This window comes from Haemaphysalis longicornis, unplaced genomic scaffold, assembly GCF_048455015.1.
Source record: "Haemaphysalis longicornis isolate Haplotype H1 unplaced genomic scaffold, Haemaphysalis longicornis Haplotype H1 scaffold_1, whole genome shotgun sequence".
Classification (NCBI taxonomy): domain Eukaryota; kingdom Metazoa; phylum Arthropoda; class Arachnida; order Ixodida; family Ixodidae; genus Haemaphysalis; species Haemaphysalis longicornis.
The window spans coordinates 265,484,858-265,506,243 of NW_027526203.1; the positions used below are offsets into that span (position 1 = coordinate 265,484,858).

Consider the following 21,386-nt stretch of genomic DNA (forward strand, 5'->3'; position numbering starts at 1 on the left):
GGTCTGCTCCGCCCGGGCCGCGAGGCAGCGCGATTCCGATGGTCGGGTCCCCGGAGAGCAGTACGGCGCCGTTATACGGGGAACGTGCGGCGCAAAGGCGATGGAGCGCCTAGGAGATGGTGTCCGGAATGGAATAATCCGAGAGGTTGACAGGCGTCTCGTCAGCCAAGGCGTGACGCTAAGGAAATGGGCAGCCGACTAAAACGAATACGCGCAGCCATTGGAAAGCTATTTCGCCCAGAGCACGCGCTGGAAGCTCGCCCTTTCCTACCACTCCCGATATATGCGCTTCCCGGAACGGCCTGCGTTGGACGGTTTTCGATTATGCCGCCGGCGAGTGCGGCACGCGGGACACGCTCGGAAGTGCAAATCGAACGCCCTCCCCTCCTGCGCCGGTCCCCCGAACGACTGCGCGGCGGTGTACTGCGTCGTCCAAGGAAGGCACTTGTAAATGCTCCCGACCCCGGTGCGCCGGTGCTCGTGGGATTCTTCGACAACCGAGTCCTTTTCTTGGGGACGCGAAATTCGCGCATAAGCTTTGCTGAGGAAACACGCAGCTCAAATTAGGCGAAAACACACTGGATATTAGATTTGCTGGAGAGCGCAAGGCTACCTGTAGTCCTGTTGCAATACAGACTCCCTAGAAAAAATATAATTGACAGGAATTCGCGGCATCCAGTGACGGGAATATGAGAGTCCTTTCCGAGAGAGGTTTTCGGTGACCGTTTGTTTGCTTTAGGACCCGCCGCGGTGGCTCAGGGGCTAAGGCGTTGCGCTGCTGAGCACGAGGTCGCGGGTTCGATTCTCGGCCGTGGCGGCCGCTTTTTTGATGGAGTCGAAAAGCAAAAACGGCCGTGTGTACGAGATTTCGGCGCACGTTAAAGATCCCCAGGTGGTCAAAATTAATCCGCAGCCCTCCACTACGGCACGCCTCATCGCCTGCGTTGCGTTGGCGCGTTAAACCATACAATCAATCAATTGTTTGCTTTAGGAGCGCATTTTTTGTTTTGGTAGTGGGCTTTCATAGGCACGCCAATAACAGCGAAGGTGCGTTTCGTAGGTAATGGGCAACGTCTGCTGGTGATGAGCTGCGGTACGGTCAACATCTATCACGTTTTTTTTTGTTTTTTTTTTAAGCCAACGTTGGCTGATAAAGTTCTGCGCAAAGCTGATGCTTTAAATCCCCCAAGCAATGAAAAAACTACAGAAAAAGAGACGCAAATTAGCTACAACGTGAATTAAACAGGGCCTTCATGTAAAATTTATTGGAATTTTAAATATTGCTAAGAGAAATGAGGCAACTACAGATGAGCAACAGATATTTTCGTTAGGGCGCACTGTCTTCATCATTTTGTTGATCAGCATGTTTGCCGCAAGTGAAACGAACCACGGCTTGCTGCTTTTCGTGTACCAGAACTCCGTAAAAGAACCACTGTTCATACAGATTACACGCCGTGGATTCAGGGTGACTTGATGTAGCTCAGTGGCTGAGGCCTTATTCTGCTGCGTGTGGAGCTCACTAGTTCATTTGCCCACAGCGGGGGATAATTTTTAAATGTCGCCAAACTAAGAGAGCACCACCACCAAAAACAATACTAACTGAACACGAGTACGTAAGAGAGATCTTCGCACGCTTAAGAACCACAGATAGTCCAACTCGTTCCGTAACCCTGCAATGCGGAGTCTCTCCGATTAGGTTTTCTTGCCTGTGCCTCTCAGCTCGCGCTAATTACACCCGTAAAATACAAGCACACACACACACCAAATAAATCGCCCGACTTGTGCCCATTCATTAGGTTACCCATTCACGCGTCTTTTCTGTCTGACGGGCCCTATTAATCCGCGCTCTCGTCCTCAACTCTTTCTCCGCCCCGCATGCCGATGCAACAATACGCCTCGTAATCGCTAACCGGAGCCACGCGCGGAGCAGTGCGTAGTGCGGATGCAGGCTAGCCCCATTGTTTCGTCCGTTCCCAATAAAAGCCCGCTCCTCTCCCTCTGCCGCTCCATCTTCGTGGCCAGCTCCTGCGTAGTGAGGGCCGGCGCAGTGGAAGTGAGCAGGTAGTAGCCGTGGCTCCGGCGCGCGCGTCGCTCCCCGGCACGGCAGCCGCGCGTGCCGGGCCGGTGCACGCGTCGCGTGTGGCCGCCGCTTCTTCGGGGCCGCCGCCGAGGAAAGCTGCCGACGGGCCGAGAAGTGGGACAGGCCTCACTGCCGCGCGGCCCGTTCAATCGCTACGGACGAGCGCCGCCAAAATGGGTCGGCGCTGCGGGCCCGTCGACAGCACGCCGGCCGGTGCACGCGCCTCACTCGCGGGCGCTAGCCCCCCCAGCTCCCTCGCCACGTCGCCGACCGGAAGAGCGCAGCCGCACATGGGCGGCGCACGCGGGCTTCGCAGCAGACGCGTACGCGGTACTGCTAGAAGAGCAAGCGACTAATCGCTGTTACTTGTAACAAACAAACAAACAAAAAAGGAACAAAGGGCGTCTACTTGTTGCAGAAGCTCGATAGGAAACCTGCACGGTGTGTTGTTTTATGTTAAGACTACCTTTTTACTTAAGTAGCAGCGTTCTATCGAAGGTGTCGTCGGCAAGTGGCCGCGCACTCTTAAAAAGGCATCTTCGGCGAACATGCAGAGAAGGAGAACATACAACAACTGTTCGTGTACCCGGTGGAATCGAGAACCGAGTCGTACGGTTGTATGTTTATGAAAAATAGCTTTAACTCACTTTTTAATGCACCTGCACTTACGTAATAGCCATAAATATTCCACGTGCACGCAAAATTCTATCAGGCTTATTACTTTATAGAAGTAAGCCTCTTTCATCCCAGCTGGAAAAAGGCCCTCGTTCCTCGTTAAAGAACGCGGCGGTGAACGGCTACGCATATTCCTACAGAGAAACCGCGCACATAAGACGTTTGAGAAAATAGGGCGCACACTGTCACGTCGCGTCTATAGGCTCTCTTTATTTGAAACAAGAAAAATGAACGGTCCCTCGAGGCGGATACTCTTTACGTAAGAGAGCGAATCTTCTTCGCATCCATCGAACAATAACACCCCGGAGGAACTTCCTGGTTTTCTCACCCCTTTATTGAAGTGTTTTATCCTCCCGCCGTTTACGAGAGGACAGTTGATCTACCACGCTGGAGACGTTCAACGAGCACGTATCAGCAGAGCGGGGGTGCTCCGATATGCGCAAAAAAAAAAAAAAAAGAGAAAGAAGTGGGGGATAGTTAGTTTGTTTTTAATTGACAGAGAACTGTGCTCATTGTTTCGTAACGATGCATAATAATCGACGCGCTCCTATGATACTTAGCAATTGACAAAAGAAGTTGAGTCCGTCAGAATAGGTGCGAGGGGAACAAAGGAAAGGGGAAGAAAGTGGCAATTGTAGTAGCTGCCAACCAAGAGACGCGGGGAAGGCTTTACAGAACCATGGCTTCACATCACACCCAAGGTTACACTTTACACAAAATGGCGACAAAATCTACCCCCCCCCCCCCCCCCACACACACACACACAAAAGAAAAGCTTTGTTATGCTGTACGAAACTAAATCAGCGATTGTTTTACGCTGTTTAATGCAGAGAATAGGAACTCTGTTCATAAGCGGGAAATTTAATCGATCTCCTACAGAAAAAATGGGGCGAAACTCGGCCGGTCAGACATTAATTTTTTCTTGACGCGTTTTTCAGTTATTTTTTTAAGACATGCGCCAAATTCCCATACGTATGACCATTTTGTATTTCACTTCTGCTCGAAGAACCCCAGTCGCGAATCAACTCTACGCGAACAGTGATAAAAACTGCCAACTTTGTAACATCTCGCAGATGTAAGCCAGAACAAAGGCTTACAGTCATGGCGTACAACTTGCTGAGTGCCCTACTTCCAGACTTCTGCTGCATAAGAGGTACGCTAGAAATCCACTGCAGTGCCGTAAATGAATTCAGCATCGTAAGTCTGTCCAAGTACGAAGTGACTAAGTTTCGTTCAACATCGTGCAACCATGTACTTCTGTCTAAAAGTGGCGAATGTTAATGAGAATCACTGCGCCGCCCTTCTAACAAATGCTTTCGAAAGCAACGCAATGCCACACACTCAGTGAACACGATCTTGTGTAGAGGCTGGGTGCACGGGACAGCCAATTGGGGGTGTTTCATGTCATGAATGACGGCATGCGAATATTCCATGCAGCGCTAGCACGAAATTCTCGGCCACCAACTAAGCAAGAAGCGAATTTCAACGTTATCACGATTATTACTGATTGAAGCTTATGTTGAAAAGGATATATCCATTAGACTTTATTTATTTATTTATTTATTTATTTATTTATTTATTTATTTATTTATTTATTTATTTATTTATTTATTTATTTATTTATTTATTTATTTATTTATTTATTTATTTATTTATTTATTTATTTATTTATTTATTTATTTATTTATTTATTTTATGCGAATAATTAAAAGTACTTATTTGATTAACCCCCAAACTCGCCTTGGCCATTCAACCTTTATGGTGGACAAGTACGGGGCAGCAACCACGCAGGGACACTGCGCATTTCAGTGTCAGGCAAAGCAATTGGTGACTGAAGGTATTTTTTGCATTAAACTTGATCCAGTCATTGAATGTGGTGATTAAATATCAATTAGTGACTGACTTTATTTATCAGCAGCTGTTTTACAAAACCTGGGACAATCACACCCTGTGGGTATGTGTATCTTTCCATGAAAATATAATTGGCTGCGTCTAATCTCACGGCAGCCGTGAGAATTACCCCCTTAAAAGCTGACTGGCCTTTTAAACTTCGCTGAATTATATTACCTCCCAACGTAAGCTAATATAATCTAACCTCACCTAACCTAAACTAACCTAACCTTTTCTACCCAAAGTATTCTACCCTACCGAGCGTATCATAACCTACCCGAATCCAGCCCAACCGCAACGAACCTAACCTAATCCGGCCCAACGACACAGTACAGAACCTATATTACACCTAATCCAACCCATTCTAGAAGTCCTGTTCGTCGATCACTTGATATAGCAATAACCGGAATAAAAAGTAAAGTTGAAAAAATACGATGAGCGAGAACTTCAAAAACTCCGAAAGCAAAAAAAAAAAAAAAAAAAAAAACCACCCCCCTGCGGGACTGGAGCCTGAGCCTTCTCGTTTCAACGCTGGTGCTATATTACAGCGCCACAGGAGCAGCTGTAGGAACACCTTTTTGGGGGAATATTTGTCCCAGCGAATCTCCTGGTGGCGAGCTTAGCTGATCAGAGGCGACCGCCGTGAGAAATTTCTGGCGGTAATTCTCACGCTTGCCGTGATAATAGACATTACCAACACAATCTGTCAGCACACTGGGACATGACCAAGTGGGCCATACTTCAACTTTGTGCACGGAACTCCATACTTCACAATAGTATCAGGTCCGGACGTTCAGCTCGCACTTCAAAATGCACTACGGTTTACGCACCGCTTCGTAGAGCAGCCCTTGAACAGGAGACGCCGTATTCGTCGTCTCAGCGTTAGCCCCGTTAACGCGTCATTGGCACATCGGGGCAGCGCTTCATCACGTCATTTCGTCACGAGTTTTCATTACGTGATGGAGGTTCGTCTTTGCGACCTCCTCTCACTCTGGCAAAAATGAACGAGACGCGCTTTCTCCGCCGTTTTCGAAACGGATGAAATGAACCCCTCGTTACACCCCCGTCGCCGCAACATCCATGTATCCAGAGCATACAGCAAACTCTCTGTGTCACTGTATGCCAGGGAATGGATTTTCAGCGGGACGATAGGTTTTTTTAATAAAATAGACCAGCATGCAATTACATCTTTGTGACGTTATCCTTACGCTCCGGTTACCACCTGTTCCTTGCCTGACTTTCGAAGGAAAGCACCCCGGAGGCCGGCGAAAAGCATTAGTCACCTCAACGTAAGACCGATCACACGGTCGTTGTAGTTTCGTCACACGCAGTAATTAGGAGAAATCTGTGACAAATCTATTTAAAGCCGTGTCATAATGAGACGCGAAATCTAACTGGTGTCAAGTCGGATGAATTTCGCCGCTGAACATATAATACACGCCGCTAACACAAACGAAGGAATGGGGAAAGCAGGCGGAATGGGGTACTCACACTGCGAGTGGACCCCTGGCAGGCACAGGGATAGTGCGACGACGGCAGAAGCTAGCCACCTCCAGAGAGTCCTCTGGTGGCGCATGCGCACGGAGCGCGGTACTTGCGGCGACGCAGCCGCCATTGCGGCGGGCTCGGTGCTTGCTGCGATGCGAACTGCTCAGCTGCGCTCAGGTGGCCATCCTCGGCTCGGGGCGACGGGCACTGAAAAAGAAGACGAACGATGAAGCGCCAAGGCTTCCAGCTTCTCTCCGAGATTCGCGACGCGCACAAACACAGGTTGGCTTCCTCAGAATATATATGAGGAGCTTTTTTTTCGAAATGAGTCAAATCAACCTGCACTTAATGGCAGAAACAAGCACAGATTTGTGAGCGGCCCTAAATGCAACGCAGTCAAAGGTGTTATACGAATGTTCTACATGCAGCTAGGAGAAGTTAGCTTTGACAGCGCTGCATTTAGCCCCGTTAACACAATTATCACTTGTTTCTGAAATTTTGTCTGGTGTTTTTAACTCATTTCGAGAGAAGAAAAAAAGCTGCACATATGATCGAACAGAGCAAACGTTGTCAGTTGAAGAGAGAGTGTTTTTACACCCCATTGAGCTTGATGATACTGCGACTGAGTGCAGCATAAGGCTACAACAGTGTGAGCTGGGTTGCTTCTGGTTTTGTCACGAAAAGTATTTTCCTCAACCGACGGTAGATAGTTCGTATTAGAAGTAAATTGTTCTTATAGTTGAGTAAAGAACGTGTTGCTTACTGTATACGATTACTTAAGGCAGCCACTTTAAAAGTCAAAGTGGAAAGCGGGTGCCAATGTCAAGAACATCCGAACCAGCGGTGCTCTCCTCCAAACCATCCGCAGGCATGCCTCAAGAATAGCGCCGCCAACTTCGGTACGACGAAGCTGACCCACAGCGTCCATGGGAAAAGCCAGCGTCGTTAGCTTCGTTTCGCGGCAGGGACTCGCCGCCCCGCTCATCGCCACCTGCCGCTCTATTACGACGCTGTGAAACCTCGTAATGAGTTCTTGCCTGCCTCGCGGAGTCATATCAGCGGGGAGAAAAGCAAGGGTGACTATTCTTGCCAGCCGGCGTGACGGCATATGGGGAAAGAGCAGAAAAAGTGGACCACCAGGAGGAACCGACCTTGTCCCTGTGATGCGTTTTACGTAACGCAGCCTCGTAGACGAGGTGTCACGGCCCCACCAGCGCCTCATCCCCACTCCACGAAGGAGAAGAAGGAGAAGAGGAGGAGGAGAAAAAGCCGGAGGAGACAATGGCTGAGCCGCCACTGTCCAAAAGTGGAAATTAAATGCGTGTCAGGCGCGCGGCGGGGCCCTACTTTCTACGTCGTTGAGCCCCGTAATGGGTCCCAAGAATAGAGGTGGTGGAGCGCGTGTTTCGTAAGAGTTTTCGGGGCCGAGAAATGCGGCTGTCCCGAGAATGGCGCGATGCGGCGCCCGAGAAGCGTGCGCACTGCAGGGAAAGGGCTGGTGGACCAGAAAAGGCACGGCTGCAGCTACGCCCGGACGACCCGATTCCAGCGCGATAACAGCGCATACGCCGCCGCGTCCCCTCTTCGCGCGGCCAGATCGACGAGAGAATCTTCTCGAGTGAGACTTTTCTTGAAGGTCCCCTATCGCGCGCCAGCCAGTAGAAAGAAAGCGACTGTAGAGCGGCATGCCTGTGTCCTGGTCAAATGTCGCTGGTCCGGTGTTGCCCCTTTTCCCTGCGACTATCTGGCCTTGATTCGCGCTCCGTCGTGAGAACGGCCGATACCAAGGTCACCCGCAGATTAGTTCCACTGCGCTGACAAGTCGCTCGTATTCGTGTAAACGGTGTTCGAAAAACCAATAAAGCGGAAGAACAAATGACATCGGATATGAGGAAGCGCTTAAGCGAAGTGAACAGGTTCGTCGCCCTCGAAGCAAGTAGTAGCTTTGGGGTCATGTCATATGTCACCTTTCCAGCAAGGCCGATATGCCTGGGAGCTGGAACGGTCTGAAAATGAATGCGTGGCGAAAAAAACAAAATATTGCTCTCTTCGCGTTTCTCTATACCGCCTAGATCGGCATAGAAGACCTTGTAGTGTGTGTGTGTGTGTACATAGGCGGTGACAAAGGTTGGCGGCCAGGCGCCACCGAAGTCTCTTCCTGTCGGTTTGCGGAGCGAAGGAATTTTGTTGCACGCAGGACAAGGAAAAATTTCTTCCCTTATTCACCTCAATTTTCGTGTGTACTAGACTGTGCGCTAAACAGCGATATCTAAAACTCTCATTGACGTAGAGTCTTCCTGCCACAATGAAGGCTACCTCCTCCTCCTCCTCATTTGAGACGAGTGGTGTAATAGCGGTGTAACGAGCGGTGACCGTATTGTTGCAGTCTCGTTAATACATTTTGCAGTTTGGTGTTCCTTTCATTAATTTCCCACATTTTCATCTTCGCACCGAAAAAAAAGGAGGGGGGGGGGGTTAAATGACTTGATTGTTTGCTTTTTTGCTCAAAAGTTTTAATTATAGTGAGTAATTTGAAACGGAGAAGCAGATCGGGTTAGGCGATATCACTAAATGCGTTCACTCCCAATTTCTTTAGCTTGTATTTACCTACGGAACAGCACCTTGGTGAAAGCAACACGACACAGAATCCCTTCGTTGGCCTTCCCCGAGGCTCTTTTTTTGTTCGCCTAATGGCCGCTGGCCGAAGCTCCATCCGGCTCGCGGCGATAAAGCATGCGCTGCCACGGACGCCAGGGCTTTTGCTGAAGCTTTCTAGTTCCCTTTTCCGGCAGTCATCCCTTTCCTTTTTTTGCGTGAGCCCCACAGACAGCGCTTGCATCAATGACTTTCTAAAGCTTCAGTATGGCCGGGCATCAGGTATAATAAGCCTAGCATCACTTTTCCCAATCCCCAATGTACGTGCACATCGCGTAAACTGCGTCTGTGTAGGCTCTTTCCTGCATATTTAACAAAAGCACGCGCGCTAAAAAAATCTTGCCCTGCTAGCGTCGGCGCTTCTGCGGATGGCAGACTGGACAGCAAAAGGCAGGTTTGAACAAAAGAGTAGCAAGTGCGGCGTCGTGTACAGCGGGATGACGATCCGCGCTTCTTCGACAAAGGGCGGCCCGATGAAGCGCACCCCACACGCATCGCATTCTGTTGTTTCTTCAATAACGGCCCTGTCTTTCCTTTTCGTCCCGGGCAGATTCAATAAAAGCGAGATAAGGCGACACGCGTGCTAACGCTAATGGTGCATTGTCCGCTTTAGTCTTGCACACAAAAAAAGCTGCAGCAGTCCGCATGCATGAGCTGCTGCGCTCATATATCCAAACACACGAAGAGCGCCGTCGAGGGATTTTGATTCATTCATCGCAAAACATACGCGAAGGTGGTGCATCCAGCGCTAAAGCGGCGCCGATTTAAGAGAACAAAAGAGTTCACTGCTCCGTGGCATTTCTGATTCGGCCGAGATCTGCATGTTTAAATGCGAGAGTCATGTGCACGCAATGGCGAGCATTAGAGCTACGCACGCACGCGCGAAAAAGGAGCCCCTAGTGCTCTCTGAATGCGAGAGTGTGCGTTAATGGCGCTTCGTGGATCAAAAGCTTGCGCAGGGCGGATTTAAAGAAAACGCTTTTGGCATGTTTTACTGGACGCGCTCTTCTTTTTAGGCACCTTTTGGCTTCAATGTTCAGATGTATTCCCACTCATTCGAGGCAGGGGTTCCTACCCGCGCTATGTAAAGTTTATGCGCTGCACTCGCTGCAGCGGTAGCACGTACACTGTGGGCCTGCGGGGAGCAGTCTCGCAGGACCGCGGCAGCATTCACACCGCCCTCGGGCCTCGTACACTCCGCATAAAGGATTCATCTGATTGCGCCGAAGCCCAGCGGAAGCATGAACTCTACGGAATCATATTGCGCGGCAGTTCTCTGGCCTGTGCGCATAAATGGAGAAAACATTGCGATTTTGCGGTCGAGGGACGTCGATGTGCCGGGGCGCAGTGACCTTCAGCTTAATGGGGCGCATAGAGGCGACGCATTCGGAGGGCCACAAATGCATCCCGGTGGTCATTATACGAATTGCTTATTGAAGACGATAGTTTTTCTGGGGTTACTTCAACCCAGAAATTTTGGTCTGTCTGTATGTCTGGTTTTCTGTCTGTCTGTCTGTCTCTCTGTCTGTGACTCGATTCAGCCACCCGGCCAAAGTGAAAAGAAGTGTGCGCAATAGTCCTATATACTCACAGCCAAATCTAAACGCTAAGACCGGTTTATATGTTCATACTTTTCAACATTCTTGAACAAGAACAATACATTACGCAAATATAAGACAGAAAATTAATACACAAGGGATATTTACAGTGTTCCTTTATATAAGAAATCATAGATGCTTGATTTTTGCGAAATGAAATACATACTACATCCACCGCGGAAAAAAGTTCACACTGTCGCCTGCTGTCGCCCGCGCCACTATAGCTTCTGGCGGCATTTTCAGAAATCAAGCAGCAGCAGTTACGAAATGTTCCACTAGATAGGTTCCACGTTCTGCTTAGAACGCACGTGGACTAGGCCAACGCGGTTCTATAGACGTTGAAGTAGGGTGCCTTGATTCACGCGCGTCTCCGCCATACGGAAGCGCTGGCACCCAGGTACATGGCCTGGAGCATGCAGTGGAACGCGGTAAATTTAAATTGACTTGAGCAAATCTTTAGCGTGTTTACCTTGAGAATAGCGCGACGCAAGAGGAACAACATGAGAGGTGAGCGGGAAAGCGGAGGTATTTACTTGGCAAATGTCGACGAAGGCTATCGTCTTTTGCCGACATTTGAGACGAAAGGAGCAGATACGCGGCCAATTTTTTTATCACCTGATGCCTCAAAGCAAAATGAATCGTTGTTTTTTTATTATTTTTATTTCTCCTGCACAGCGTCGAGTGGGGAAGCAACAGTGATTGTGCTCATGCGTACGCAGGTACGTCGCGTCACAGCGTCACTGTCGTCATCATCCTGACCCGATAGTCGCGTTAATGAGTAGCGGAGTACCACGAGCCCAGCCCTCATGGAAAACATGGAGGAATGATTGAGCCGAGTAAACCTGTGTCGAGGCCCAGCATACGATTGGGATTTAAGTACTGACACTAAATTTCTCGCTTTCAGTTTTTATGCTCTGAAGAATACCTATTGGCCCAGTAATTACGAAAATCGAACCGAAAGCCGTCAGCCGCCAACACCGAATTAATTATAGCACGTTTATTGCAACCAGTTTCAAATTCGGTCGCCGCGCGGGAAAATGGCCGTTCGAAGGCCAGCCTGCAAGCGGGCCAGTCTGACGTCATGGTCTCACCCGTGACGTCAGGGACGTTCGCCGCATCGTCTGCTACGATTGCACATGGTCCGCACTCGCCCGAGCAATCGACATGTCGTCTGAATCGTCAGACTCGGATGAGTCGCTGCCACCCGACAGACAGACAACTTTATTTGGCCAGGCGATTAGGCCGGCGATGTCTTCGCCGTCGTCCGTTTTTTAATATCACTGCTGCTCGAACCGGCGCAGACCATGATAGCAACAGCTTGTCGCCACTCTTCTAATCAATCTGATCGCGTAAAAGAAGTTCCACATGCGAGAAAGTAGATGTTAGTGTGGTGAAAAATTGTGCTAGTGGTTGTTATCAGCGCTGAATTTAAAAGCGGCGTTCAGATATTTGCCGCGATGGTAAGCCTACGCTGACCGGAAGCGGAGGTTCGGCGCTCCGACCCAGCACTGCCGGCACCGCGATGCCGACGTGATCGCCGTTGCCACATGCGCGTTCGTGTAAACTCAATAAGCAGTTTTAGCATATCGGTACCGTGTTTGCGTTACCGTTTACCGTGTGAGTGCACAGCGCGAGAGTTACCACGAACGGTAACTTACCGGCACAGGCTTCACCGTCGCCAGCGGCTTCCGGTAACACGGTAAACGGTAACGCAAACACCGTAACGATATGCTAAAACTGCCTAATGGCCCGCGGAAAATCCCCCTTAACGGTACACGAAAGAGGGTACCGCGCTCCGCCTCGTATCGCTTCATCGGCATTGTAACGTACTATTACCACTTGCGGCTATGTTACTTTATATGATGATCTCATTCCTGACACCGCTCCCCTCCCGAAAAGCTACGCAACAATCAATGCTGCTGAAGTAAAGGCGGGGGCTTGAAAGATGGCAGAGGAGATGTTACAGTAGCCCTTGTAAATCAGTACTACAGGCTGACAAACACAAAAAGGGGGGAGGGGGGGGGGGGCGGCGCTGCAGCTAAGAATAGCGTTGGAGGCTCTAGATGTGAATTTTTCGAACGCCAGGGGAGCCTGGCTTACATTCACACAAGCAAAAGCAATGACCACCACCTCCTCACGGAACCTATCAGTCGGAGTGATTTGACACGTCGGAGTGTCAGCTGGGGATCCCGCGCCGTAGAGCCCCACATCTGCCACGTAATCTCCGCCTTGGCCGCGCCCACCACGCTTTCTTTGGTCGCTCGTCTATGGGTCCCATCGACAATTGGTGAAGCGTGCACCTACATGTGCGCGTCGTGCCTGGAGAGGGCGATCCGACAAAGCCCTTGCCGGGCACCGCCGCCGCTCTTCGTCCGCGCGCTGTCACCGTGTAGTTTTTGACAGCGAAGCTGTTTGGCAATTCGTAGATTCCGGTGTTTCACGAAACTCAGTATAACAGTGCAAAGAAAATAAATACCGGCACCGGCAGGATCCTAACCTGTGTCCGGTAGAACAACGGAGTCAAGATTCAGTCGTCTTACCCCCTCAGCTACGGCCATGAGTTATAACCCGTGAGTCAAACGGCTTTCTCACTCGGCTGTGACTGTGGGGAGAGGAATCGCGTCACCTGCTCTACACAGAACACATGATAGGGTGCGCGTTTCATTTACGGGCGCCTAGTTTAAGTGTGCGCGTAACGTTCGTTCTTTCTGCTTCGTCTTTGCCGTTATAGCAACAAAGATGGATTAAAGGTCGTTGCGGCAGCCAAGAAGAAGCAAATCGGCTGCAATCATGGACTGAAATGTAAACTGTCGTGATGGTCGTGAAGGTTGCGTACGGCTTCGCTACCTTCAAGTCTTACGCGTTAGTGTGAGCTTCCTTCATTTTTTACCGAGCAACAATTTCTCGCACGTATCACACCTATTGTCATAAATTTCACACCTCATCGACAGACCTTTTTAAACATAAAACGCTCTTACGCGACTCATCTGACTTACGCGTGCCATGCAGGGTTGACACCGTACCGTCGTGCCTTGTGTGCTGTTGACCAACGACCTTTTAATGTCCTTGGACGTATGAAGGTTGAAACATGCTGGGCGAGCACTCTGCGGAATAAGTGACGGCCCGCCGCCGGTAAGGCGAGAGGAGGAAAGCCCCAATCGCGTCGCAAGCCATGTCTAGCGGCCGGGTCGGTGCGGCCGGGGCGGGAGTGCGGACGGCCGACGGCGTCGGCGTGGGCGTCGGCAGGCCAGCTTTCCCGCCAAACACCCTCGGAACGTGCCATTCGCTCGACGACGCTGGCGCTGCAAATACCCATCGTTTGGAAAAACGCTACGGAAGGAGCAGGCGAGGCTCTTCGGACTCTTCCTAATGCCGACGCCGCGACTTGGAGGGAGAGGCACAGCATTCACACAAAGTAACCCACGGCGCGTTCTTGGAAATTTCGATGTTGATGCGGTGCGGATATCTGAGAATAGTATCTCCAGGTCCACCGTGATAGGCGGGAAAATTGATCCGCTGAATTCATGACCATCAAACTGAAACTCGCATGAGTTGTCTTTACTTTGGCGTGAAGAAAAAAAAAAAAAAAAACGGGCAAAGTGTCAAGCGAATAGCGTTGCGAATTGTGAACGTCTCATGGATGCAATAAACGTGCCTAGCAATGTGCCAGATTTTCGATTGGTTCTCAGTTGTCTAATTTCCTAGTCAGGTGAGATGTATACGCAGGTGTAGTTCTGGGAAATTTCGTTCATTCGCTGTAGATGTAGTTAAAAAGTATGCTTACGAGAAACAGCGAAATAGGGGGCGGAAGAGGGGGGAAAATATACATAAATTATTTGTAAAAGACGACAGTCAAGGGCTTTACTAATTAGTCATTTGCTCGGAAGTCTAGCATGTTGCTTAAGCAGAGCGTACAACCACCTGAATGTACTCGCGCTAACAGCGAAGTGGAAACAAAGCCTTGCACATGCAATGTTTTTTTTTTTTTTTTCAAACTCTTTGGAAGTGCGCAATGCCCTCGCCATGCCCTCGCGTGTGTTTGCAGCGGAAAAGTTACCAGGGAGCACCTAAAAAAAAGAGGGGGGGGGGGGGGGGGGGGCGCCTAGTTTTGGGGGAACCGTTAACCTACTAGCACCCGCAGAAACCCGATCACCTGCGCGACAAAAAAGGGCCAGTCACGGAATGCTCCGTGGAAGCCACTTGTAACCGGGCTGCCACTTTTGAGGTCCCCATTGCGCGCACAATGAGATAGTACCTGTCCCGGGGCAGTTCCTCCTGCATCCGCCGTCGTTGCGACGGCTACTATGTACGCGCACTCCCGCTGCCTGCGCCGGAGTGAAAAGAAGGCCCTAGAGCGCGCAACGTCCTTCTGCCTACAAGTTCGTGCGCGTGCAGCCCTACTTTGTTTCGGGGTGCTCCCGGCGTGCCACTTAATATTTTTTTCTGTTTGTGGCATTCCACCCGCGCATATAGCGAAGAAATGAGAGCAAAACAGAATAGAAAGAGACAAACAAGGCCCAAGAAAATAGGAGTCGGCGGAATCACGTGTGCTCCGCCGAGGGGACGGCCGGGCGTGCTCATCGCGGGCCTTCCGAACGAGCCCCGCCGCCACCGGCGTGCGCACGACGTTAGACACAAAAGGACGCGCGGTGATTTCTTCTAGGACACGGGGCCGCGATAAAAGTGAAGCTTCTGCTGCCCGCCTAACCTCGCTCAGCAGCGGCGGCCGCTGTAGACGCGCCTTTTGATTCCCCGTGACGGAAGCCTGCATCTCGCGCTAAGGTCGACCAGGGAAGCCTTTGGCATTCGAGGTCAGCGCGCACGTATGAGCGGCACAGCCCCGGGCTGATTTGAAACACGATTCCAGTTTGTGCCAAGAAAGGCCTCTACAAACGTCCTAGTGGCCGCGTCTAGCTCGCCATACGTAACCACGGCTTTACCCTGTCAGGCCATCTAGGGCCATGGCATTCCCCGCCGGCATTGCAAATTACCGTTCCCCGACCAAAGTTTACCCTTTTCAGCTCAATTACTTTATTTAGATTGCAGGAGTTTTCCCTGAGAAATTTGGCGTTAATCCGATTATTATTTCACCTTTTTTTTTCTTCTTGTGAGCTGTCCGCCATTTTATGAGCCATCCTGCAGTCATTTTGGGTGATATGTCTTGGCCATGGCGATGCCGGGTTGGTGACCTACCCAAGTTAACTTTTGCTTTCGAATTAATATACAAAATTCGTGAGTGCATTATTGTTCTATTTGGGCCCCAAAAGACGTTTATCGAGTAGTTATAGTGACTGGTTAAAAAGGTACACCCGCCTAGAGCATTGGAAAAATAGCAAAACAATTTTGTAGGCATTTGTATCCCTTTTAAGAATGCGGCTACTGGATGACGGAGCCATGGCAAATTGTTTTGGGAAGGACGATATTGTGTCTTTTTGGGGAGGGGCACTGCTGCCCCTTCCTGCTCCTCACGTTAATTAAACATTGAGGCACGCATGCAGACCCAACATTTCTGATTCGCGGAGCAGTAATTCTGCCGGCAGTAATGATAAAAGAAACAGTTGTTACACTCACAGCAGCCTTTAGGCGCAGGCCTGAAATGTGATCTCTTTTTACGCGCGAAACAACCCCATTAAGGGGGAAATGGCGCAATAATGTCGGCTAAATGTACTTGAGACCGGTGGCGCTAGAAAGTATCCAGAATCCCCGCTTGATTTGTCGGACTGTAGTTCTCGCGTAGCCAATTAAGGAAACTGCTCTAAAGCGCTGCCATATAATTCGACGGTAAACATGAGCTCGCGAGTGAATTTTCGTTAGGGCGTGATGCGTTGGTCATTAATGTCGCAGAAACAGAAGCCCCGCCAAGCTCCATGATTATCAGCGAGATAGCATATATGTGCTCCGAAAAAAAAAAAAAAAACCCTCTTTCCTCACGGTATGTGATTCTTTGTTCAGCACGGACAAGCTGGCCTCTTTCTCTTTCAAAGTGGAGAGAATTGCCGCTCAACTTTCTAGCTTTTTGACGCATTCCAGATCGCTTCTTTCGGCAGCGTAGGATGCCATTAGTACTCGCTGTGTGTGTTCACTGCAGCTCAAAGTCATAAAGTGCCCGAAGCTAAGCTGTTATACCAGGCCTGAACTGTGTGCTGGGAACTCGAGAGCGAGAGGCCGAGTCTCCGCCCTGGATAAAATACGTTTCTTCGTTGGGGTTCCCACTGTTTATGAACTGGGCAGATGTTCTGGCGGATAACACTTCTCCGCTTGGAAAGATGGCAATAGAGAAGAGTTTCTGCGAACTCTTCATCGTCTCGCTAACGACCCCCGCGACGAAACTAGCAGCCCCTTTCATCTCTTCGTGTACAGAAGTTCCGCGCCTTCCTTTTTGAGTCCAATAACAAGCAAAGTGAAAATCAGGCGAGGACAGCAATCAAACGAAAAAACAAAAAAAGCCTAACGGGACTTGAAGACGGAGAAAACGCGCTGGCCGAGTGAACGGAAAGTCGCGAGGACAGTTTAACAGGATCCAAAACACCACAGCAGAAAGAGGCCGCTTGGCGTCTAAGGAGAGAATCAGATGATTGCGAGAATTCTCCCTTTTTCTTTCGGATGAACGTACACCTGTGAGGCTTTCTCAGCGTCGACTCGAGCTTGTTACGCGTTGGCGGACTCGAAAGCAGAACCACGTTCGCCTCTTTCATCCGGAAGTGAGTGAAACAGCGCTCGAGGTGGTAGATTCAAGGCTTGGGAGTGAAGGAGAAGGGGGGAGCTTGACGCTGGCAGAAGCCTCTGCGGCAACAGTGGGAGAAGCCAGCTGCCTGCAGCCGTGCAGCCCTCTCTCGCACCGCCGGCCGGCCTCGATTTTACAGCCAGCTTCACGGTGGCTTTCGGGACGGCGCGCTTTACCGCCCAGTGGAAGTGATGGCGGCAGCCGACGGGACGCGGATGAGACTAGAATTCCAGGCTCTTCTGCTCTTCACTGCCAGGACACCCCATTATATATGGGGGACGCACCTGATGACATACCTACGAGACTTACCACTTCATGACCCACGGGGTTTTTATTAAAAAGCACCGTGCATCAATACGAAAAGGTTTACAAATACATAATAGACACGTTCCTAATGGGCTAGTTTGGTTCTTTCAGAAATATATGACTTCGTTGTTGAAATAAAAAATTAACAAGAAACACATTTTGGTTTATCTAGTTTTCCCTAGATGGCGCTAGCTGTCTAGCAAGTGAGAGTTTCCTGTATTTATTTCAGTACAGAAGTCACATATTTCTAAAATAAGCGAACCAGACCGTTGAGAACGTTTGTATGCATTTGCAAACCATTTCGTATTCGTGCCCGAAAACGAAATGTTTTACAAATACATACATACATACATACATACATACATACATACATACATACATACATACATACATACATACATACATACATACACGCATACATACATACATACATACATACATACATACATACATACATACATACATACATACATACATACATACATACATACATACATACATACATACGAATACGAAATCCCGTGGGTCATGATGTAGTAATTTCCATAGGAATGTTCACAGGTGGGTCCCCTTATGCTGGACGAAGAGACATGAGAGACATTGAGGCCCCTGCATCGAGGTAGAATGACGGACGCCTCCAAGCACCTCACTGGCGATTGTTTCTCTCTAAAAACAGCAAAAGCTGTCAATTAAGTCACGTAGTTCATCAAGCCGGTGTGAACTTCCAAACGCTGTCCTAATCGTGTTTTCTAAGTGCCCCAAGCATCGTTGGAATTTACCATGTGCGTGTGCGTTGCCACCCGGAAGTTTTTGTAGAAGCGCTTGAGCACAATTGTAAATAAGCAGCAACATAGCGGTAATCTCACATAAGCGCCCACCACCGCTTGATGCTTATTTCAGCCACACGCGCCCAACCACGCACACACACACGCATAGACGGTATACACACGGAGGTTTGTGAGTTGCGGCGATGCAGACACATGGGTGTTTTTAAGATTGGACGAGGTTAGTGAGGGGATGATCACTCCAGTGCGCTGGTTTATCGACATGAATGGCAAATTTACGTGAAGTCGCTACTAAGCATTCCCACGAAAACGACGGATCTTGGGCCTCCATAGACGGTGTATTTTATTATGGCATGTAAGGTTTCGTCATACTGTGTTCTTCGTTCTTCGTCATTTTTTACGCGTTGGTCTGCCCGAACTTTCGGACGGATAGTACATGACATGATGTTATATTGCACGCGTAGTTTATATATATATATATATATATATATATATATATATATATATATATATATATATATATATATATATATATATATATATATATATATATAGAAAATAAGGGTTGGCAGTCAAGAAAACCTCGGAAAGCAAAGGGGAGGTTGTGGTGGGTCATAGAAACAGATGAAGAATTTTTTGAACCCGGCGTGCATTTTTTCACCACTTTCTTTCTGACTCAAAAAATTCTTCATCTGTTTCTATGACCCACCACAACCTCCCCTTTGCTTTCGGAGGTTTTCTTGACTGCCAACCCTTATTTTCTGTGTTATTTCACCGAGCCCCTCATTTCCCATTTCTGATTCGCTATATATATACATATATATATATATATATATATATATATATATATATATATATATATATATATATATATATATATATATATATATATGTATATATATATATATATATATATATATATATGTGTGTGTGTGTGTGTGTGTGTGTGTGTGTGTGTGTGTGTGTGTGTTCGTGCGGGTTTAGCCGGAATGAGAAATAAGGTCCCTTGCGTCCAACGCATACACGAATCTGTGAGGTGAAACAACAAACTTTCCTCCAAATTATTAGTGAGGACAGCGGGACACTGTCGAGCTTTTTAACGGGTAAATTATGCAGACGAAAGCCAATGAGCACATTTTAACGCAAAAAGGGAAGAACAGGACAAGGGAGCGTTACGTGCGCCTAAACCCGTCGCCAACCTAATTCGTAATTTCGACTCGCGCGTGGCCCCCATGAATGGAACGTCTCAACCAGCGACGTGCCGCTTCCTCCGACATTTCTTTCCCGCCACGTCGATCTGGCTCCCGAAATTGCTAAATGCCTCCTCCGTGCGCCCCCACAGAAATCCCAAACCGAGTTTTCTTTCTTTTTTTTCTTTTTCAGCCGAAGGCCGTTATCTAACCTAAATTTGTGTTGGTGCGTTCCCCCAAAGTAATATCTCCTTGCCCTCGATAAAAGACCGGGATTTTCGAGTTTTCCTGCCCTCCCCGTTTGCTCTGATTTTTTTTCCGACACGCAGTTTCTCGTTCAATTTGTACGTTTGCCAAGGCGCGCGGTGACGCCCCGACCGCAATTTGAGCGATTCATTTGTCTGCGCGAGGAGCATTAAGAACCGCTCGCGTTCGTTCATCTTCACTGCCATTTCTGGGCTGCGGAAAGAAGCGCGTTGGGCTGTTTGGGTTTAGCACAGAATTACCCCCCACCCCCCCGCCCCCTTTGCCGTTTTAGAGACTGAGTACGAGACTGGCGCGGCCCACAATCTGCACTTGCATATTTTAAACTAAGAAGCGTCCACGCATACCTTAGGAGCCTTCACCTTCAGTAAATATACCCATCCGGCCGGGTCTCACATTCTCTCGAAGCCATAGCCGCTATAGTCTAAGCTCAAACCCGCGTCTATTTCTTCCTTCTTTACTGGATGGTATTCCCGGGCGTTTCGCAACTAGTGAAGCCACGTTGTTAGCCATCCTTTAAAATCTGGCAGAATAAAAGAAACAAAAACAAAACAACGATTCTTTTTTTTTTCAAATGACCTAAGAGGGGCGAAGTAAAAGCTTGATGGAGTGATATCATTCTCCGAGAATAAAAAACAAAAGAAGCCAGACATAATGCGTAATCTGTACTAGATTTGCTTGTGTGGTTTTCGTATGCCTCGTATCGATTGCCATCTGCAATTCTACGAGCCAAACTCAGGCACTGAATTAATTCTCCTGAGCTAGAGGAATAAAGTTTCTTCGAAATAAGCAGTAAAATGGCTCTCTTCTAAAACGATCTGGTCTGGTCTGGTGCATAGTAAAAGGTCCCGGTGTCTAAAATGGACAAAGAAAAAAAATAACCGATTACGAACGAGGCATGGGTACCCAAGCTTGTAGATGTGTTGCCCCGTTTCTCCTTGACGTCGTCCTCAGCAAAACGGTGAGAAGAGGAGCTTCTTGTTATTTATCCTCTTTTTGGCAGTCTATATTGGCTAGCGCAATTTTAGCGTCCCCTAAACTGACTTGGCGTGCCTTCTTCAGCGCTTAACTTGAGGTCGTCTTCCAATGTACCTCTCCCAAGTTTTGGCCGCATCGCGTACAAACTCGTCTCCAGTGAGCAGTATATTGAAGTATTGCGGCGTGTTGTCACCTTAGACTAGAGAACATAAACGCGGCAGGTGTGACAACGTCAGTTCAGCGATTTTGTTAAAGAGGCGGCAGAGCGTCGACTCGAAAATAAAAAAAGGTGAGCCGGTCGTTACCATCTGTGGGTACAGCAAGCTCTTGCTTATTTTAGACTTGGGCATGCACTGAAGCGTGCACAGTAGAACAAATCCGCCTGGTGAACTAGGTTCAGGTGTCGGGGTATGTTCGTACATAGAGTTCACTAGTGCGGTGGGCCTGCATTTCTTTTTTTTTTAGGGCCCAGCCCTTTGGCGCCCGTCTCTGGGCTGATCCGGTTGTCGGCGTAACCGTTGGAACGAGGGCCTGGACCAACGAGTGAAAGAAAAAACGCAGTGTCTAGAGTTACGTCCGACGGAACCCAAAATTGAAAACTAGAGTTACGTCCGACGGAACTTTAAGCCAGTTTCTAGAGTTACGTACGACGGAACCCAGAATTGAAAACTAGGGTTACGTCCGACGTAACTTTAAGCCAGTTTCTAGAGTTACGTCCGACGTAACCCAAAATTGAAAACTAAAGTTACGTCC

The 21,386-nt window shown here is 48.9% G+C and overlaps 1 protein-coding gene across 2 annotated transcripts in view; it reads right to left on the reverse strand.

Moving 5' to 3' along the window:
* The window catches only part of LOC144145391 (protocadherin Fat 3-like), a 340,760-nt gene that overhangs the window by 276,840 nt on the left and 42,534 nt on the right, over positions 1-21,386 (reverse strand). For both annotated transcript variants that reach the window (XM_077676989.1, XM_077676981.1), the window contains exon 2: positions 6,137-6,340. In XM_077676989.1, coding sequence (XP_077533115.1) covers positions 6,137-6,260 — 124 coding nt within the window. In that variant the 5' untranslated portion in view covers positions 6,261-6,340. The remainder of the gene's footprint in view (positions 1-6,136; positions 6,341-21,386) is intronic.